Genomic DNA, 18587 nt, shown 5'->3' on the forward strand with positions numbered 1-18587 from the left:
GGTCGCAGACCGGGGATTGCTTTGTCAGTGTGTTATGCTAACTCTTTGAGGGACACAGTAACTCCCCTATCCACCTCCCAGTGACTTTTTTAATGAATTTTCCTCTGAGCTGATTGAGTATCGCCATGTTAATTTTAGTACAGTGATAAGGGTTCATTATATGCATGCAGTGCAACAGCAGACATTGCAACACTGCACAACAATAAAGGATTCTGTGGACGTTCATGGAGAAATTTATGGTCAACAACCCATTACCCTCCTAGGAGGAATGATTCTCTGTTGTCATGTTACAATCTTTGCACTTGACACCACGTACATGTGCAAATATGTGTCAAATAAAGAAGATTTTGCAACACCACGAGAAGAGGCTGGTTAAGGCAAGGCCCCGATGTGTATCAGGAGGTATAGATCACTGTTATGACTGCAGAGTTCAAAACCAGCGACCCATGAGAGGCAGAGCAGCTCTGGAACTGCTTGAGCTTTCGAGCTTAGGCTTTGCTTAAGTTTGGGGTACAGCAGAGAGGGGAGGGAAGTTCAGACTGGTTGATAAATCACCTGACATGTTGGTGAGCTTCCACTGCTGTCTTTGATTAGTGTACACTTTAACTAAGAAGTACTTTGTACGGTGTAAGGATTCTTGCAGAGCTCCAAATGTGCTGTGTACACCAGTGTCATTTTTTCATTATTAATTCGGTTTACCGAAAGATTTTATGTTTTTGTTTTAGCTGTGTATTCATCTGTATGAGTCACTCATTTATTTTGTCAATGTATATTGACCCACATGTACCTTTGAATAAAAATTAGATTACTTTGAAGAAAAAAGACAGGATTGTGCTGCTGCATTCATTTCCCTATAATAACAGTATTTGACAACTGTAGCAAATGGTGAATTTTGCCACCTCAGAATATATCAATCAAGACCTGGTTTGATGACCATTAGCATAGATCCAGTGTTTTTCCAAGAACCTGAACCTATACTGTTAAGCTGATAACTAAATTATTATGTAGACCAAGTCATTTTATTCTAAAGGCAGGTCTGAAATTACAGAAATTGATCAGATGAGAAAAGAGAAACGAGGTTTAGGCCTCTGAGGGCAAAAGAATTAAAGACATAAATCAGCGTCAGAACAAAATACTTGGTACAGAAAATGAATGACCAAGGGAAGAAACAAGAAGCATTGACATGTATAAAGAGGCAAATCATTCAATGACTATTTGTTTTACTGGGTAGACACTTGCAAAGGGGGTGAAATATTTAGATGGCAGTGAATCTTACACAATTTTTACCTTATTTTTTTTATAACCTAAATCAAGGTCATTCTTGGTCATTATCAATCACTTAACTGTATGCATAAACCCCCAAAAGGTAGACTGAGGCCAGAGACCAAACAAGCAATACAACCCATAAAAAACATATAATAATAATAATGATTCACGTTTAAAAAAGAGCGATAATAAACAATAAATAATAACCAGCAAACTCCTAACCAGAACTTTTTCACACTGCAAGCAACAGTCAGGGTATCAAGAGCCAACCTCGTTTGATGCATTTTTATGAAAATTACTCTTCACAATAAATAATTCACATAAGAAAGATGGTATAGATGTACAAATGTATAGATGATTACAACAGAGAACTGACACGTGCAGATTTTGAGCAGACCCTGCAATATCTGGGAAACTACACAGATATTGCAGATGTTTAGCCAAAACATCTGTCTGGAATAACAAGCACATGAGTAGCTAGACTAAACCTAAATAAGCTATTTAGTGCAGGCATGTGGCTAACTCTAAAATGCACCATAGATTATAAAAGCTGGTTTGTGGATGGGCGGATGAAGAGGTGTTAAAGTGATAGCTAGAGGCACTGGCACCTGTGTGCCATACAGCGGTTGTTGCAGTATAAGAAAGCTGCACATCTGGGACTTATCATTCTCGTCATAGAATTAAGATCAGTCTTTTCTTTCCCCCTAAAATTGAAACATATAATTAGGAAAAATAGAAGATTTAAGCACCAAATGAGTTTTTTTTAATGTGGCTTTAAAGCTGAACATTTCAAATATTTCATAAGAGAATTTGTTTCTTCTGTCACTATGTAAATCTGCTTTTCTTGCCATAACCGGTTTGTCTCAAACTCTGTTCTTTTTTGCACATACCCAGTGAAAGAGCTGGGACACTGGACAAGAGGACTGAAAAGCCTCACAGGAGGTTTGAAGAGTGAATGAATAACACATCAGGGAGGCATCAGAGGAGTTACAGTGGGAAGATTTTTACTGAAAATAACAATAACTTCATCCCAGAAGGTTGAAATTCATAATCAGATTAGACAGCCTGACTTCAACACTGAGTAACTATTCTTTTAAAATATTGTCAGCTTTTAGGAACTGGAATGTGGGAATCCTGCATTTCTATTGAGAAGTTTGACCCTGTTTCCAGATGCGTTCTTGGTCTTGTTTCATTCTTTTGTCTAAGTTTATTTCAAAAACTTTCATTATCTGAGATGCTTACATATTTAACAGAAGCCTGGACTGACTGTTAAGAGCAATTTCTGAGGCGTATAGTTCTTTCTACTTAACATTTATTGCAATATGTGAAAAAAATATGCAATGCAAAGTTATGGCAAACCTCTGTTTGGCCTACCGCCGGCCACACCACCGCTCTGTTAGCAGATATGTGTCGATGAAATAAAAGCTCTTGGAAGAGAGGGAAAGAGAAGAGTCAGAGAGACTTCAAAAAGTAATAGCCGTGACTTGAAGACTAGATGTTTTGTGTCAAAGAAAGAGCTTTTGGTATCCGAAAGTGTTTCCGGTGAGACCACTGCGTCTAATTACTAACAATGCTGTGACATCAGTCTTCAAAGGACAAGATTTCTTTCACACATCCATCAACTTTGTGGAACACTTTACGTGCCCAAATGATTAACGAGAAGCTGGCCGCTTCACAGCCAAGGAAATCCACTTCCTCCAATAGATGACAGTGAAGAATGGTTCTTAATGCCTTCTATCCTCATTATTTTGTGCTTTGATTTCCTCAGTGCTTTTCTCACAAGTTGTAACTAAATAGTCTCTGATTTTTATGGTAGCTTCATTTTAATGGAGAGAGACAGAATATCAACCAAAAAAAACAAAAAACAAACTTTGATTAGTGTGATTACTTAAATATTATACAGTAAAGTGATTTACATATCATTGAATGAATAAATGTTTGATCATCAAGCAAAATTAGGACTTGGTGGAGAAACCCTTGTAGGGAGCGCAATGGTAAGACATTTCTTGTAGTTGGTCACCAGATTTGTAACATCTCAGGGGGGATTTGGCCCACTCCTCTTAAAGAAACTCTCCAAATCCTTTAGGTTTCTGGCTGTCACTTGGTAACTTAAAGCTTCTGGTCCTACGCAGATTTTCTATAGCACTGAGGTCTGGAGAGTGACTCAACCACTCCATGACCTTTGTGTGCTTCTTCTTTAGCTAATCCTTTGTAGCACTGTAGGTATATTTTTGGTCATTGTCATGCTGGAAAATGGTAAATGGACTGGTTCTTATATGGCACTTTCCTACTCTACCTGAGTGCTCAAAGTTCTTTATATAACATGCCTCATTCACCCATTCACACCAGTTCAAACAAGCATCTTTTTCTCAGTTTAAGTACTTTCTATCTAACATTCACACACACGTTCACACTGTTATGGGACATAAGTTTGGGTTAATATTTTGCCCAGGGATGTTTGGCATCAAACTGACAAGCTTCTGATTAGTAGATGACCTGCTCTGCTTCCTGAGCTACAACCACCCCTAAATCCCCTGGATCCATCCACAACCTATCTTCAGTGATCTGGCTGAGAGTGACACACGGCCCTCAACAGATCGCTGACAAATGGTGTCCTTGGTGACTGTGGTTCCAACAGAACATTAAAAGCTCCCACAATAATCCGTAGTTTTGGGCTGTGTTACAGTCGCTAACCTCTAGGTCGTCTCCATATTTATGTTGCGGCTTTTGAGCCGGATCGTAACAGGCCGCCACCACCTTTCTCATGATCATGAGGTAAGATCTTACACGGAGCTCCTGGTCAATAGCTGGTCATTTTATTTGTCTTTCATTTTCAAATAATAATAATAGCAACAGTTACCCTAATAGGTCTATAATCTTGTCCCTGGTGTCTTTGGTCTTGGCCATGGTGGTGAAGAGCTTGGAATAAAAGAAATTGATTCTGTGGACAGATGTGCTTTATACACATAACAAGTTAAGATCAAGAGTATGTATAATTGATTGACTGATTGTCCTACATCAGGGGTGTCCAAGTCCAGGCCTCGAGGGCCGGTGTCCTGCAGGTTTTAGATGTGTCCTTGATCCAACACAGCTGATTTAAAGGCTAAATTACCTCCTCAACATATCTTGAAGTTCTCCAGAGGTCTGGTAATGAATTAATCATTTGATTCAGGTGTGTTGACCCAGAGTGATATCTAAAACCTGAAGCACAGCAATGCTTGAGGCCTGGAGTTGGACAGCCATGTCCTACATGGTCACACAGTCAATCTATGGGAGCTGGAATTCAAATAATTATCAAACAATTATTCTCCCTTTTATATACTGAATAAGCAACTAAATTCAGGCCTACTATCACAAATGGACAGGTTATATTTCTTCAGCAAGATGTACATACAGTATAGCTGAGCATCATAATACTAAAATGGTAGTATTACACATTTTTACTGGTGTAGACAGTGCTGCTGATACCATGGAACATTTAAGAAGCTGTACACACTTAGTTCCTACTTTATCAGGATGAGTTTGAAGCTCCATAACGTGCTGTTCAGTCAACTAAAATTTAACTTCATTAAATTCATTACGTCAGATATCATGTTACTTTCACTTGATTTCTCTTACTTGTCAGCAACAATAATAACTTAATGATCTGACTCATACTGTAATTTGTTTGTCTATTCATAATTATCCACAGTATGTTCTGACTGTTCTCATTTGAATATTTTGTTCTGCCCATAGACAAATGATACTAATAGGTACAATGAGTCATTGACCATCTCTGGCTGTTTAAGCAAAGGTTAGTAATGTTGAAAGTGTCAGTCAACACAGCAGTCTATTTTATTCCACCTGAGACTAAATCATTTTAGATGCTAATAATATCAATGTGTAAGTTAAAAATATCTCATGTATTGTCCAATATGTGTTAATATTGACATTTTCCCCCTAATAAGTACTCTTTAAAAATTGTTATTTTTTGCGAGTTAATTGAAATATAACTATTTACTCTTTTACTTTAAACTTGCTAAGCTTTTTTTTATTACTAACTAATTACTTTTGTTGTTGGATCGAATTCAGTCAAGGCTCTGTTAAACACATATATCACATTCTTTGCATATCATTAGATAAAATAAGATATTTCAGTTTTAACAAGCAGCCAGGATGAGGTTTTTCTTTAATGGTTGATTTTTTTCTGATCAGCAGCAACACAAACTCTTGAACTCCCAGGAAAACCAGCTGACTGCTGAGTGTTTCTCAGTACTCGCTGACATTTGGCAGCTGAGAAAAAACAATATGAAGCATGAAGTTAGTTCAGGCAGGCGTTCAAGTCGAGCTCTGCCAGTCCTTGCATATCAGCTGATCTCAATGCCAGTCCTCATCAGCTAACGGTCCAGCTCATTTCATATGGGGCCTACTGTTCAGGGTGCTTTAGCCTGCACACAGCCACTTTGCAACCCACATCTGGTCGTCTGTTCGTGCTGACTTATTTTGTTGAATATCTGTTGCCCCTGATACCTGCTCTGCAGTGTGCCGGGGTTTTCTTACCTCATTCTTTTCCACATAGCTACATGCAGGGGGCTTGGAGTTCATTGAACAGCGCAATACAGATTGATATAAACTATTCCTTAAAGCGTTTTTTAATGCAAAAATGGTTTGTGAATGCATTAAGACCAGCCTTTATATGCTTCTTCCTATGTGTGTGTGCCATAAAACCTATATATTATTATCTGCTAGCATGCTGGCCTAGCCAATATAACAGTCTAGGTTTGAAGCCTATTCTGTAAATCCAATATGACTTCCTTGTTTGGCATCTCAGTTACATCACGACTCTTTATAATAACAGCCTAATATAGAATCAAGGAAATTTAGTGCTGCATGGCACAGCTTCAAAGTGTGGCTTACTTTCCTCAGAGTGTGCCTTTGTGTGTGTGAGAGTGACAAAGCTAGAATCATAGCAAGAATCACGGCTGAAAACAAACAGAAATCACCGGACTTTCACTTCGTTTTACCGTTTTGGCTGATTTTTTGCAACATGACCGGTCTCAGCAACACTCCAGCTTGTACCTTGTGTGGTGGCCGAGGCACACTCACTATTGGCTCGAGATTGTAGGGGCGTTGCTTCGCAGTTGGTGAGTGCTTAGGGTGCACGGGGTGTTCTAGGGATGGCTAAGGGAAAGCTTACTTGGCACTGATCCCTCCTTTCAGTATAGACTGCAATTAACATTAGGCAGCACTTTTTTCCGAGTCGGAGGGGGGGATGAATGTGTCATAAATAGTTCGCCTTTATAGAGGGTAGTGGATGCATGTTGAGCAATGCGATGAGGCCAGTGCACTTTGCAAGACTTGCGCTGCAGAGAGCGTCCACGGATCCCACGACCTGCTGCTGACAAGCCGGGGGGAAAGGAGAGGCAGAGGGGGAGCCGCTCGGAGAGAGATTGAGGGTACTGCCTTGGAGACGACAGCCCGGGTTTCTTTGCGGAGGGAATCATGCAGTTTGCAATCTGGCTGGTTGGACTAATGTGTCATCTGTCAGCTTTTGTCCGGGAGACTCTGCAATACCAGTTGCATCCGAAACAAGGTAGTGTTTTCTTTTGGCTTGCGAGTACGATGAAGTGATACTGCTGAAATGTGTTTCAATATTATTAACGGTGATTGAGCATGATTCCCGGCGTGCAGTAGGCTTGTCACCCTGCATCTGCATTTAGTCTGTTACACAGGCTCTAGGCTGTTTGTTACCATTGCTTTGTCTCTCAGTCCCAACTTTCTCTGACTTTTTTTTTTTAGCAGAAAGCTTCATCAAGCAGCTGTCATCGTATGAAATCGTCAAGCCGCTACGTGTGAATGACTTCGGAGAGTCGTTCCCCCACAAACTGCACTACAGAAGGAGACGGCGGAGTTTAAACGATGACCTGTCCGGTTTACGGCTTCACTACAGGATTGATGCTTTCGGGGAACGCTTTCATCTCAATCTAACCGCAGACTCCAGCTTTATCGCGCCCTCTTACACGGTGACACACTTGGGAGAGGAGCAGAGCAACGACACGGACTCCCAGTCCACTGACCCCGGCGATATGCGCCACTGCTTTTTCCGTGGACACGTCAACGCCAAGAGCGAGTACCCTGCCGTCTTCAGCCTGTGCACTGGTCTGGTGAGTACTTGGTTTCCACTCCGCTATCTTCAAGCTTCTTTTTTGGGAAGCTTTAATCACTCTGACATGCTTTCTTCCATTTCAACGAATTCCATCCACGCACGCACAGCCCACAGCTCAAGTCATGTGTGTAAGTGTGGATCGAGAGCAAGTGTTACTGGACTAGTGACAATGGGAAGCCCTGCACCTTTGTGCCTGTGGGAATGGTGGGGTGCAGGGCTGGTTGATATGGTTGGGATTGGGGCTGATTTGACAACAAGCCACTCTGTTGAAGTGTCCGTCATCAAACACACTAAAACCCTGATGTGGTCATAGAGGATTTTCACACAGAAATGGATTATTAGTTATTTGGTGTCATGCTCGTGCTTGTGAAACAGGGATGTCAAACTCATTTTACAGGCCATATACAGCCCACACTGATTTTAAGTGCACTGGACCAATGAAACTACATGATAAACGTGTCAAAAGTTCTGGTAGTTCATTGCCCAGAATGTCCTGTATTCATAAAATGTTATATTTTTGTTCATTCACAAAAAATATTAGGTGTTTTGTTGTTGTTGTTGTTTTTTTTTTTTACCATGGATGTACCCCCCCACAACTTTGTTGTAGATAGTGGAATAGGAAGAACTTTTCTGTCAATTAACTAATTGTTAATTACTTTGTTTTAGTATGAATGGCACTGGGGAGGGGTGGGGACTTAATCAACTGGAAAAGCTGTAAAAGTTATAAAAATACAGTTAAAAGTTCAATATCTATTTACATTCTTTGGGCCGATTTTTGGCCCAGACCTTATGTTTGACAACCCAATTTTAAAGCAGTCCAGTTATATGAATAAAAACGCAGAACATTTCCTTGTTCCAGCTTCTTTAATGTTTATAATATGATACTCAAATCATCATAAGTTTGACCCATAGACAAATAGGTCTTATGAAGATGCCACCATGTAGTTCCTGGAACTCGCTTCTCTTGTGGTCACTCTTCATAGCCTAAAGAGGCATGTTCATTAATTGACAGAAGAAAGAAGCTCATTGATGAAAATGTATCACATTTTTTTCCCCCCGCCAACTTTATAGGGGTGTAATGGAATAAGTGGGTAATAAGGGGGTTTATAGGACTTATGTGTAATATCGGACGCCTGATGCCAGAGTCATTTAGTTTGCTGACTCCTATGTGAGGGAATCTGATAACTGTTGACAGCGATGACTTCATGGGTCACATAAGGTTACTGGTACAGGGGCAGGGGGTTGACCTTAGTCGCGCCAGGCGGATTCTGGCATAGACTGTGCCTGGGGATGGGGCAGGGTGGGAGAGCAGGGGTTGTTAGAGTGGACAGATAGACTGACCATAGCCTTAAAGTCTTCCTCCTGCTCTAGGCCATTATCAGTGATGGTTATCCTTATTTTAGATGTACAGCAGGAGAATAGCATGTCATATAGTTATTTGCACATTCAGTTAAAAAACATAAATCTTTGTATTATCACTTTGCAAGAATTGACTCACAGCAGTGTATCTATCAAAAAACAAAACAAGGTCAAATAAAGTGTTTTTCTTTTTATTCACCAATTTAAGACAAAAGGTGTTCTCCATTTATCAGGGGAGCCTTTAATTGCCCTCTCTGATATATGACTCACTTATACAAACATGTGTGCATCCTTTTTTTCAACAAACCTTCTTGCTTCCTTGCAACATCACTCATTGAGAATGACAGGACAATGGACACACCACCAGAGGCTATTGGGTCATAAATGTTTCCGTGTCTGATCACTGGGGCTTAATGGCCCGGGCACATTTTGGTGAGATGAGGTCATTAAGGAATAATTAGGCCCTAAAACAAAGGGGTCATTCTGGAAAAAGCAGTTTCTTTCGTCCAACGTTGCTCAAAGCTATCACCGGGGGGCAATTGAGGAGAGCTTGGGGGGAGGCAGGGTTGAGGAGCTTTTGGCCTTTTCAAAGTGAGTCATGATGGGCAAAAAAGAGGAGAAATGCCCCGAAGAGAAGACAGCTGCCAATGAAGGTTGCGGAGGAGACTTAAAGATTGCTCACACCGTGGGAAATTTGGGTTCCTTGAGAAGCTGGGTCTTTTCAGTCCACTCACATAATAGAAGTGTAGGTTAAGTCAGGCTGTTCTGACAAATGCATCTGTTTTACTTCCAGCACAGAATGAAGCAGCTCTGCACAAAGATCAGGTTCATGGCACCTTTATGCCGTAAGATATTTAACAGAGACTGACTGCAGGTGTCTGCAGCCACAGAAAATCATAGTGTCTTTGAGAGATTTCATAATAGAGCTGTGTGCCAGCAGTCGATCCACTCATGTCACGAATGTGACCTCGCTTCAAAAAGGGGTCTCTCAGTTGTAAGGTCCAGTTCAGCACCCAGTACTGAACAGCAGCCATTGTGTCTGCCCAAACCTTTGTCAGATTTGCTGCTGAGCTAATGCTGGGAAACCCTGAATCTCTTCCTCTCCGCTGACTAAAGGGAGCATTTATCTGTTCAGCTTTCTGTTAACACTACACGAAACTTTAGACCGGATCACCCGTAATTACCTAATTGAAGTTAATTCACCATAGACAGTGATTTACAAGACACCGGCAAACATCTACCAATTTTTGCATTGTATAAATCATTCATTATATTTAGACTATGACTTCAATGGTTTGAAAAAGGCTGCAGTACTTCTATGTTGATCAGGTATATTTAAACAGAGTTTTATTTTCACAACCAGATGAGACGAAAGCGAATGTTTTGAGTCTGCTGCGAACAAAGAGGACATTACATCGACAGTTTGATGACAACAGAGTAATCTCCATCTGCTCAAGATCTGCACCGAAACGAACCAGAGCACGTACCAAATGAACCTTGTGCTTTTTTTGTAGTTCCAAGGTCAAGAATGAAGTAATATCTGACTGTTATTCAGTGATCATTTTTTTGAAACACAAAGGGAAACATTCTCTGCAGTGGATAATTCCTGATGCGTTTTAGCCACATAAATTTGTTTTTTACTCGACCGTGTAAATGTAAGAAAATGTAGTCGTGTATGCTTGAGTGGATTGACTCTTATTTTGACTGCAAAGACCATTTCATGAACACTGTTTATTCAGTATCAGCTTCTCTGGCGAGTTGTTGTCACAGCATGTTTTGTGTCTATGATGAGTGATTGGTGGACTTTAGGACTTAAAAAAAAGAGTCACATCCTCTCGAAATCATTCATACAAATGCATCCGTTCATGCTGTCTTCTCTCAAAGTTCCCTATTGGAAACTGGATTTGGAAACTACTTCTATTTTGTTTCTGCATTGAAGAAGCAACTTCACTGGCTTCTCAGAACTGAAAAACCAGTACTGATCCAGGGCAGAGGGCGGGTGCTTCAACAAGTGAAGGCGTTTCTATCCTGTGCATTGTTTATGCAAGTTTTGACACTATTGCACTGAACCCACGTCCATATGTTTTTGGAAAATGGCATAGTTGTTCTAAATCAAAGATTTAATATGTGATTGAAGTCCAGACTCTCAGCTTTTATTTAAGCAATTAAGCAAAAGTATTGCATTAACTTTTCAGGAATTACAGCCACTTTTATACACCCCTTCCTTATTTTCAGAGGCTCAAGCTGATTTGGATAATTTTAAATATCAGGACTGTTTTTCATACTTTGATGGGTTCTAGACTGCCTGAAGTCTCTGTGGCTTACAGGCCTTTACTGTAAGCCACCTTAGATTGCTGCTTGTTTGTGTGTCTCTTTGCCTTCAGCTTTGTCTTCAGAAAGTTGAGTTGACAAAGTTATCTTAGCAGTATGCTTTGGGTCATTTAACTATTTGCACTGTCTGATCTGTTTTGAAGTGTTTGGCTGAATCTGAGCAGAAAGTATAGCACATGTACACTTCCCAATTTATCCTGCTGATTATCTCAATAAGTCACGTTATCAATAAACACCGGCAAACTTGTTCTGTTGACAGTGATAGTTGCCCATACCATAACATAGCCTTATCTTCTAGTCCTTCTGGTGTTGCTGAGCTGGCTGGTGCATTCATTTTTTTTTTTAAAAGAATGTAGCAGAGTGTTGATTTAACCTCTCTTAAAGTTTTTGTTATCTCTTTAATAGTTTTTTTTCAGCCTAATGATGGCCTCATTCACCTAAACTGATATCTCTTTGACCTTCACATAGTTCCAGTTAACATCTAAGTAATGAAAGTGCAACACTTGGAATCAACTCCAGAATTTTTATCTGCTAAATTTGTCGTGGAACGACGAGGAAACAGGCCCCACTTGGCCGTGAAACCGCCTTCACATCTTGATTTGAATTGAATGTCATACAAAGGCAAAAATTACACAAATTGTGCCACTTTCCAAATACCTAACTGTAGAACTGAGTGCCTTTAACCCTTTTCAGGAGCTATAGTGTAAACCTGTAGGGGATCTAATCCCTCACTTTTTGAAAAGTAGGGAGGAAAAGTGCAGTTCCAGTTTGTACTTGTTTTTCACGTCCGAGTTGTATCTTTTCCATTGTCAAATGTCCATCACTCGGGGATGTTTATGGCGTAATGCTGCCTTAAAGATAACATTCCAGCCTCCAATATCCTGTTTAAGTGTGCGCATGAAATTACCATGCAAACACCAGTGTGCCTCATGGCTGAGTGAGCTAAGAAGCTTTGTGAGGGACCGAGCTGCCAAATCAATATTAGCATTCCTCTGTCAGCAGCTTGGTCCGTGTATGATGATGTCACTCTTCCCAGTGTCAGGGTTTTCGGGGAAAAACGCATTTTGACACTTACAGCTTACCCAATAACCTGTGCATAAATGTGTGAAACGGTTTACTGAATTGCAACAGCGCCCTGATAAATGTATCATGCAAAAGACTTAAAATGTTTCAAAACTCGCCTTCATTGTCACGGAATGAGATTCTCAGGGCTTAAACTTCAACAATAACTGACATGAAAGCAGTTACGGATATTCTGTTGCCTTTTCAATCAGCATGTTCTTTCCATACACACCTGTCAAAAGAGCTTATTTAAAAGCATGGAAATAATGTGAACCCTGGTGCCAGAGGCTAGGACAGAGTGACTGCAAAGAGACCACAACCTGTGTAAATGAAACTGTGAAATAAACAGACACGCGTACAGTAGAATATGCACACATGCACGTGCATGCTTTGTACCAGTGACATCTCCTGGCTTTTCCCCCCTTATAGATTGGAACTTTTACAACACAACATGGCGAATTCTTCTTGGAACCCCTTTTAAACGCTGCGGGGGAGGAATACGATGAAGAACACGACAAACCTCATCTCGTCTATCGACATGAGAGGAAAAGCAACATCTCCAAAACTGACAACAATGCAGAGCCCTGCGCTGCCTCAGGTAATAGACTGCCTAAGTATTCTACCTGTAACCACAGTCTGTCTGACTTTCACCCACAAACACTTACCTCCTTATCTCCTGTATTTTCTTTCTGAACCGTGGCAATAAACACTGCCCTAAAATGTAAATTATACTCAGTCACGATCTTTGGCTTGCAGATTTCAGCCTTGATTAGTGGCTGTTACTTGTGCACTGCGTGGTGGTTTCATGCCTCCTCTGCTGGAACATCGAGTCCCAGGTTTGTAGCAGGAGCTCAGAGGGTAGGTGCGATAACTTTTTAGTTTGCAGCTGAAAAGAACTGGGGGGGGGGGGTTTCCACTTGGGAGGCTGCTGGAAAGTTCCCCCAATTTCATTTGAATTTTTATGGTTGAGGCCCTGCGGGTGGTGGAGAGGCCCTCAAGAGAAAAGCAGGGTGACTGAGTGAAGTTCACCTCGATGGAAGACCTTAAAGTTGTCCTCACAAGGATCTCCGAGGGGGGCCTTTGTTGAGTGACGCGATAAATCTTTTATATGCCGACTGCTTGATTTGTTTGTTGTTTGAACGCAGCCATTGTCGCCCGGTGGTGGCCTTTGTGTGTGGTGGTGGGTTAAAAAAACTTGGACAGGCCAACGCTGCCTCAATATGCTCATTCCTTTCACTCGCTCAATCTGTGTGAGCCAAACAGAGACCCAGCATTCGCTGAAAGCTTTGTGTATATATATATATCTATTAACCCCCTGACTTGTAATGTTTTAAGAACATCCATTTAAACCATTCAGTTTAAGTGTGTAAACCAGTTCAATGTCTAGTTAACATGAAATGAGAAGCATCCTGAAATAGCTTCTCATGACCTTTACTGTGAAATGAAATCCTTTTGTTCAGTGTACAGCAGGAGGTAGCTGGGATGTAGGTGTTTAAAGTGTTAGAGACACCTGCGGGGCCTCATCAAAGGATAGCAAGTAAACAATGAACAAGGGATTAAAAGAAGCAGTGGGCCTGGGTTAGGACTGTGAGGTGTCCCCAGACTGTGCCATTATCAGAAAGGGCAATCTCCACATGTTGTGAAAAATTGGTTCTTTGAAGGCTTCACTGAGCACAGACTAATAGGCTTGTCCTGTCTTTTTATGACACACAGCACAGTGCAGGTTACATATAAACGCTAACTTGACGCATGTCGTCCTGCTTCCAGAACACTTGCAGTTTTTTCTCCTGGTCTTTGGGCATTTTCCTCCTGGCTTTGCAGTATTTCTGCACATTGATGTCTCAGAAGGCAAATTGTCCACTTAATTTTCTTCATTAGACTAAACTGACTTCTAAAATAAATGTCAACACACTCAGGCTGTCAGCTTGTCATTGTGTTTGAAAAACTGGAAAGCTTTATTAATGGATTAGAGGAGCGCATAGGCTTCACACAAGACCACATTTTAAGCAAGAAGCACATAGATTACCCACCCAAAACCTGTGATGTTAGCAAGAGAGCCGATTCCAATCTCCTTTCTTTTTGACTGGCTCTAAAAGGACTCTCTGTCAAGGTCAACGCGATCTTATGACTCTGTTTTTCTCTTTGTCGCTTTTTCTTCCATATTCGTGTTTTTTGTGGAGAGAACGTTTGAGCCACACAGAGAAGTGCTGATGGCCTTCCAAGCAGCCACTCTGATTTGTAAAAAAAATTGTTTTTGCAAGACATACGGTGATTTTATTCCTTATCCATCCCGCTTTTTTTGCTGTTTCCTGAAGCAAAACATATTTTTGAAAACGATAAAGATGAAACAAACTGCGCTTTATCAAACACACCTTCAGGAAACAGCATGTGTATCAGCAGAATGGTAAGATAAGAGTTTCCTTTAGAAATGCTGGCTCAGAATACCCCCCTCGTGCACTGCGCAATGCGCCAGAACAACGGAGACTTCTGTATCTACTGTCTTAAGACAAGTAAGAGTTTCCAAGATCTCTGAAAGAAAAAAATGCTGTAAGGAGAGGAAAGCAATGTTTCCACATAGAAACATTTCACAAAGATGACGCTCTGTTTTGAGCTTTGAGCTTGTCATCTCCGACACGTACAAATAGTTGACTTATTCATACTTGTGCTGTCGCTGCTTGTGAGATGCCAGATGTAGAAGTGGACTGATAAGACTGAAGTGTTACCTTGATGGAAAATTATATTTTGTTATTTTAACAGTCAGGACACGGCTGTCTTCAGCTGCTTTTCTTCACGACATGTGTTCATGCTCTGTTGATAAAGCGAGAGGCTGTTATTGTAATGCTGTGTTGAATGGATGGAAGTTTATATGACATTTTTAAATGTAAGTTCATCCTACGGAACCACTGATGCCAGTGTCTTTGATGGACATTGCTTGCAGCTGTATCAGTTTCCTTTCTCTGTCAGCCAACCTGGGTGGTTTTCCTTCTGTTTAGAATACCTTTACTGGAGTAGATAGCTGTTGAGTGGGTGATTAATGTTTTAAAGTCACAGAGTGCCTTGTTGTGCCTCGCTCTGAATTTTGAAAGCATAGAGGCAATAAAGCTTAACAGGCTCAAACCACAACACGGCTCCGACCCCTAATGACACATTCTACAGGGTATCAGTCTGTCGGCTTGCATGTGAATCCCCGTGTCATCCTTTGATAGAGATAAGCGCAGAGATGAGGGCGGCTGCAGGTAGGGGTAGATTCTTCTGTCGCTCTGCTCTCTTTGCTTTTTAAAAATCCATGTGAAGACAAGCAAAAGGCGAAGGGAAGCGGGAATTGCAAAGAATCTCTTTCACCAAGCCACTGGCTGCAAGTCCAGAACTGTGGGGTGTCGTATTTTGTCTGAATTAGAAACAGTGAAAAGACTAAAAGACAGCTTGACACCAAACTGAAATCCAACTACCCAAAGTCCTGTTCCAGCGTCAGCTCTCAAGCAGCTTGCCTGATTTCTTGATGGGTAACCGAGGCCAGCTTGGAGACCGAATTGCCTGGCGTTGATGCGGCAATACTTGGCACAGATGGCATCTGTGCCCTCTGACCCTTAACACAATCATCGTATAGGATTCCCCTCTCGGTGCCCACTGTGTATACATGGTAGCTCAAATGCTAGCATCAGGTTTTTGGTCAATGGGTTCATTTACATGGAAAAATGTCCTCCCCCGCCTGCGGTTTGAACTAGCCGACTTGAATCGGTGCCTGCCCTCCCTTTGCGCTTTCATGTATGTGAATGGAGGCACTTGTTGATTGTGACCTCACTTCCCTCTTTGTTTGGAGTCACTCACTGGATGAGTTGATGTGACCTTGAACTTTTCCCTCCTAGAGGTGCGTGGATTCTGGGCTTGGCGGCTTGTTTGCCGGGCCTCACTTGGAACTATGTATGCATTAAACCCTTTGTTTTCCTCTGAAGCACGGCTCTTGACAGGGGTCAGGAAATGTGGTCAGCTAGGGTGTGATGGGCGAACAGCAATTACTCTGTCATCTTTACCATCTTTCTTTAGATTGTGTGGAACTTCTGGGTGTCACATGGCTCCAAAGGGCTTAGGCTTATTCTGTGGCCTTATGGCCCTTGCACTGACTCAACCTCCTGCATTCCAGGAAGTACCTATTGTGGCAAAGAATAAAAACAGAGTTTGTTTTGGGGCTTTTGTGTCCGTGTGTAAATGTGGTTTGCTTGTGAAAGTGTGTTTGTGAAAGTGCATGTCATCTCCTTGGCCTGTCAGTGGATGAAGTGTCCCACTGAGTGCTGAGAATTGCTGAGCAAGAGCGGAGAGGAATGGGGGAAACTAACTTCTTTCTTTGTGAGTTTGAGCAATTCTGGCCTGCACTGCATGTGCCTGTCTGTCTTACTTCAGAGCTTGGCAGTGGCCCTTGCCTTTTCTCAAGCTCCCACTGCCTGCTTTTCTTCTTTTACACCTGCTTCTATAAAGTAGCTTTCTTACTCACTGCATTGCTGTTGGCCCTCATTTGAAAAAGACTCATTTCTCCTGTCTTTTTGAATGCCAGTTGAATATTTTTGTCTTTTGAATCACTGTGATCTGAACGCTAGCCTTAAAATGTGTCAGAAAAAGTCTAAAAAAACCTGATTTTTCATGCATTGATTGCGAGTTTGAGCCACCACATGTGCTGTTTGTGTGTAATGAGTGAGTTTTCCCTTCAGGCAGGATGCTCTGTTGAGTTACTGCCTCAAATTTCATAACACTCCATGACAGATAATGCAAACAGCTAATAATTTGGTCCATTGCACTCGCTGAGTTTAGGATAACAGATACTCCGGACAGGGCTGAGTAGGGCTGGGTACACACACAGTCTGTAACTTTAATAGCTGCCATGTGCCTACCCTGAGGCCACAGCCCTATTGAACCCAGTGTGTTGGGTGTGTTGCTCAGATTCCAACTTGAGCTATTTTCTGCCACTGAATACTGTCTGGGCATTCTTAACAGACTTGAGCTTATTCAAACAACTTGAGTGACAGTGATTAACTGCATGGTGGCATGGATGCTGGAAGAGCAGCAGTTTCCCACTAAGAGTATATCCAAGAGATGACCGGAAATCATCAGTGACTTGGCCAGGATCTCGGGCTGTTTACTATCATAGAGGCCAGACATCCTTCAAAAACACAGAGCTACATTTTTAATGTAAAGATGATTTATAGTTCAGTATCTAAAGTAGGGGTTTCTTTTAAAATATGGTAGACGTGATTAAGTCATCCATACTGATTGTCTTAGAGTAAAATCTTGAAACATCTTGATATTTAAATGGTTTCTTGAACAGTAGTCATTGTTGAGTCACAAATGGTCGTCTTCAAGGAAAAGAAAAATGAGGCCTTGTATATGTCCTTATCAGATAGGATTTTAACATTACGTATAAACATGTGATTGCATAAGTTGCAGTGTTGAGGTTGATGCTCTTTAGTGATGCATTTAACAAAACCTGAAGATCCTGTTTAATTTGCTGCTTTGCATTTTATTAGCATCCTGTGTGTGCAAATCTCCGATTGGACTGGTTTTGTATACCTGTGAACATACACGTGTAAAACCATGATTAGTATGGCCTTCACTCAAGCAAAACGTTAGCAGTATTTATCCCTGCAAAAAAAGACCTTAAAATATGCTGCCCCTTTTTGTCATTAGAATAATCTACAGAAGGACAGGAAACTGTCCAGAATAGTTCCTGTCGGGGAGTTTCAAAGGGTCGAGAACATAGTGCTCATTGTTAATGTCTTTGCTCTTGAAGTGGCGCTAGTTCTGTGTTATTGTATATACAACATCGTGTATCATGTATATGTTGTATTCACTCGCTTGCTTTGTATGTCAGTACAAGCAGAAACTATTTATTTCTGTTTAGAATGACTAAATCTTTGCCTCCGTCTTGACCAGATCACTTTTGAAAAAGGATTTTTTAATCTCAATGGAACTTTTATTTGGATAAATAAAAAATAATATTATTAGAGACTTTTCATCAAATCTTTGACACATTTCGAAGAGCTTTAGAAAATGATGTATTTGCTCTTTATTGGCACTTCCTTGTAAAACGCCAACATCTCTCCTATAAACTATTGACTGGGCCTTCCAGATGTAACCAAATTACTGTAAGATTTGAAGACGTGTGTTCAACAAAGAGGAAGGATTGCTTCTTGCGTTTCCCAAGCCAAACATTTTTAATTGAATTCAAATAAGATAAAACTTTATGGTATCCATAATGATTTAATCTTTAGTATATTTGGATGAACCTCTTTAAACTAGACATCGGGAGTATCTTGGTTTGGCTAAGATAAGACTCCAGGCTACTACCCGTCACAGTTCTGATCCACAAGTAGTGTTTCGTCATTTGAGGAGGTCTGCAGCCGACCACTATGCTGTCGTTATCTCTGAACTTAAA

At 41.1% G+C, this 18587-nt stretch overlaps 1 protein-coding gene across 1 annotated transcript in view; it reads left to right on the plus strand.

The window, feature by feature from the left end:
• The first annotated feature begins 6247 nt into the window (after window positions 1–6247).
• Window positions 6248–18587, plus strand: part of LOC146515234 (A disintegrin and metalloproteinase with thrombospondin motifs 20) — a 79858-nt gene continuing 67518 nt past the window's right edge. Inside the window, exons 1-3 of the mRNA XM_085166780.1 lie at window positions 6248–6838; window positions 7048–7409; window positions 12593–12761. Of these exons, the coding sequence (XP_085022906.1) occupies window positions 6748–6838; window positions 7048–7409; window positions 12593–12761 (622 nt within the window). The 5' untranslated portion in view covers window positions 6248–6747. The remainder of the gene's footprint in view (window positions 6839–7047; window positions 7410–12592; window positions 12762–18587) is intronic.

The sequence above is a fragment of the Neolamprologus multifasciatus genome, chromosome 7, assembly GCF_963576455.1.
Source record: "Neolamprologus multifasciatus chromosome 7, fNeoMul1.2, whole genome shotgun sequence".
Classification (NCBI taxonomy): Eukaryota; Metazoa; Chordata; class Actinopteri; order Cichliformes; family Cichlidae; genus Neolamprologus; species Neolamprologus multifasciatus.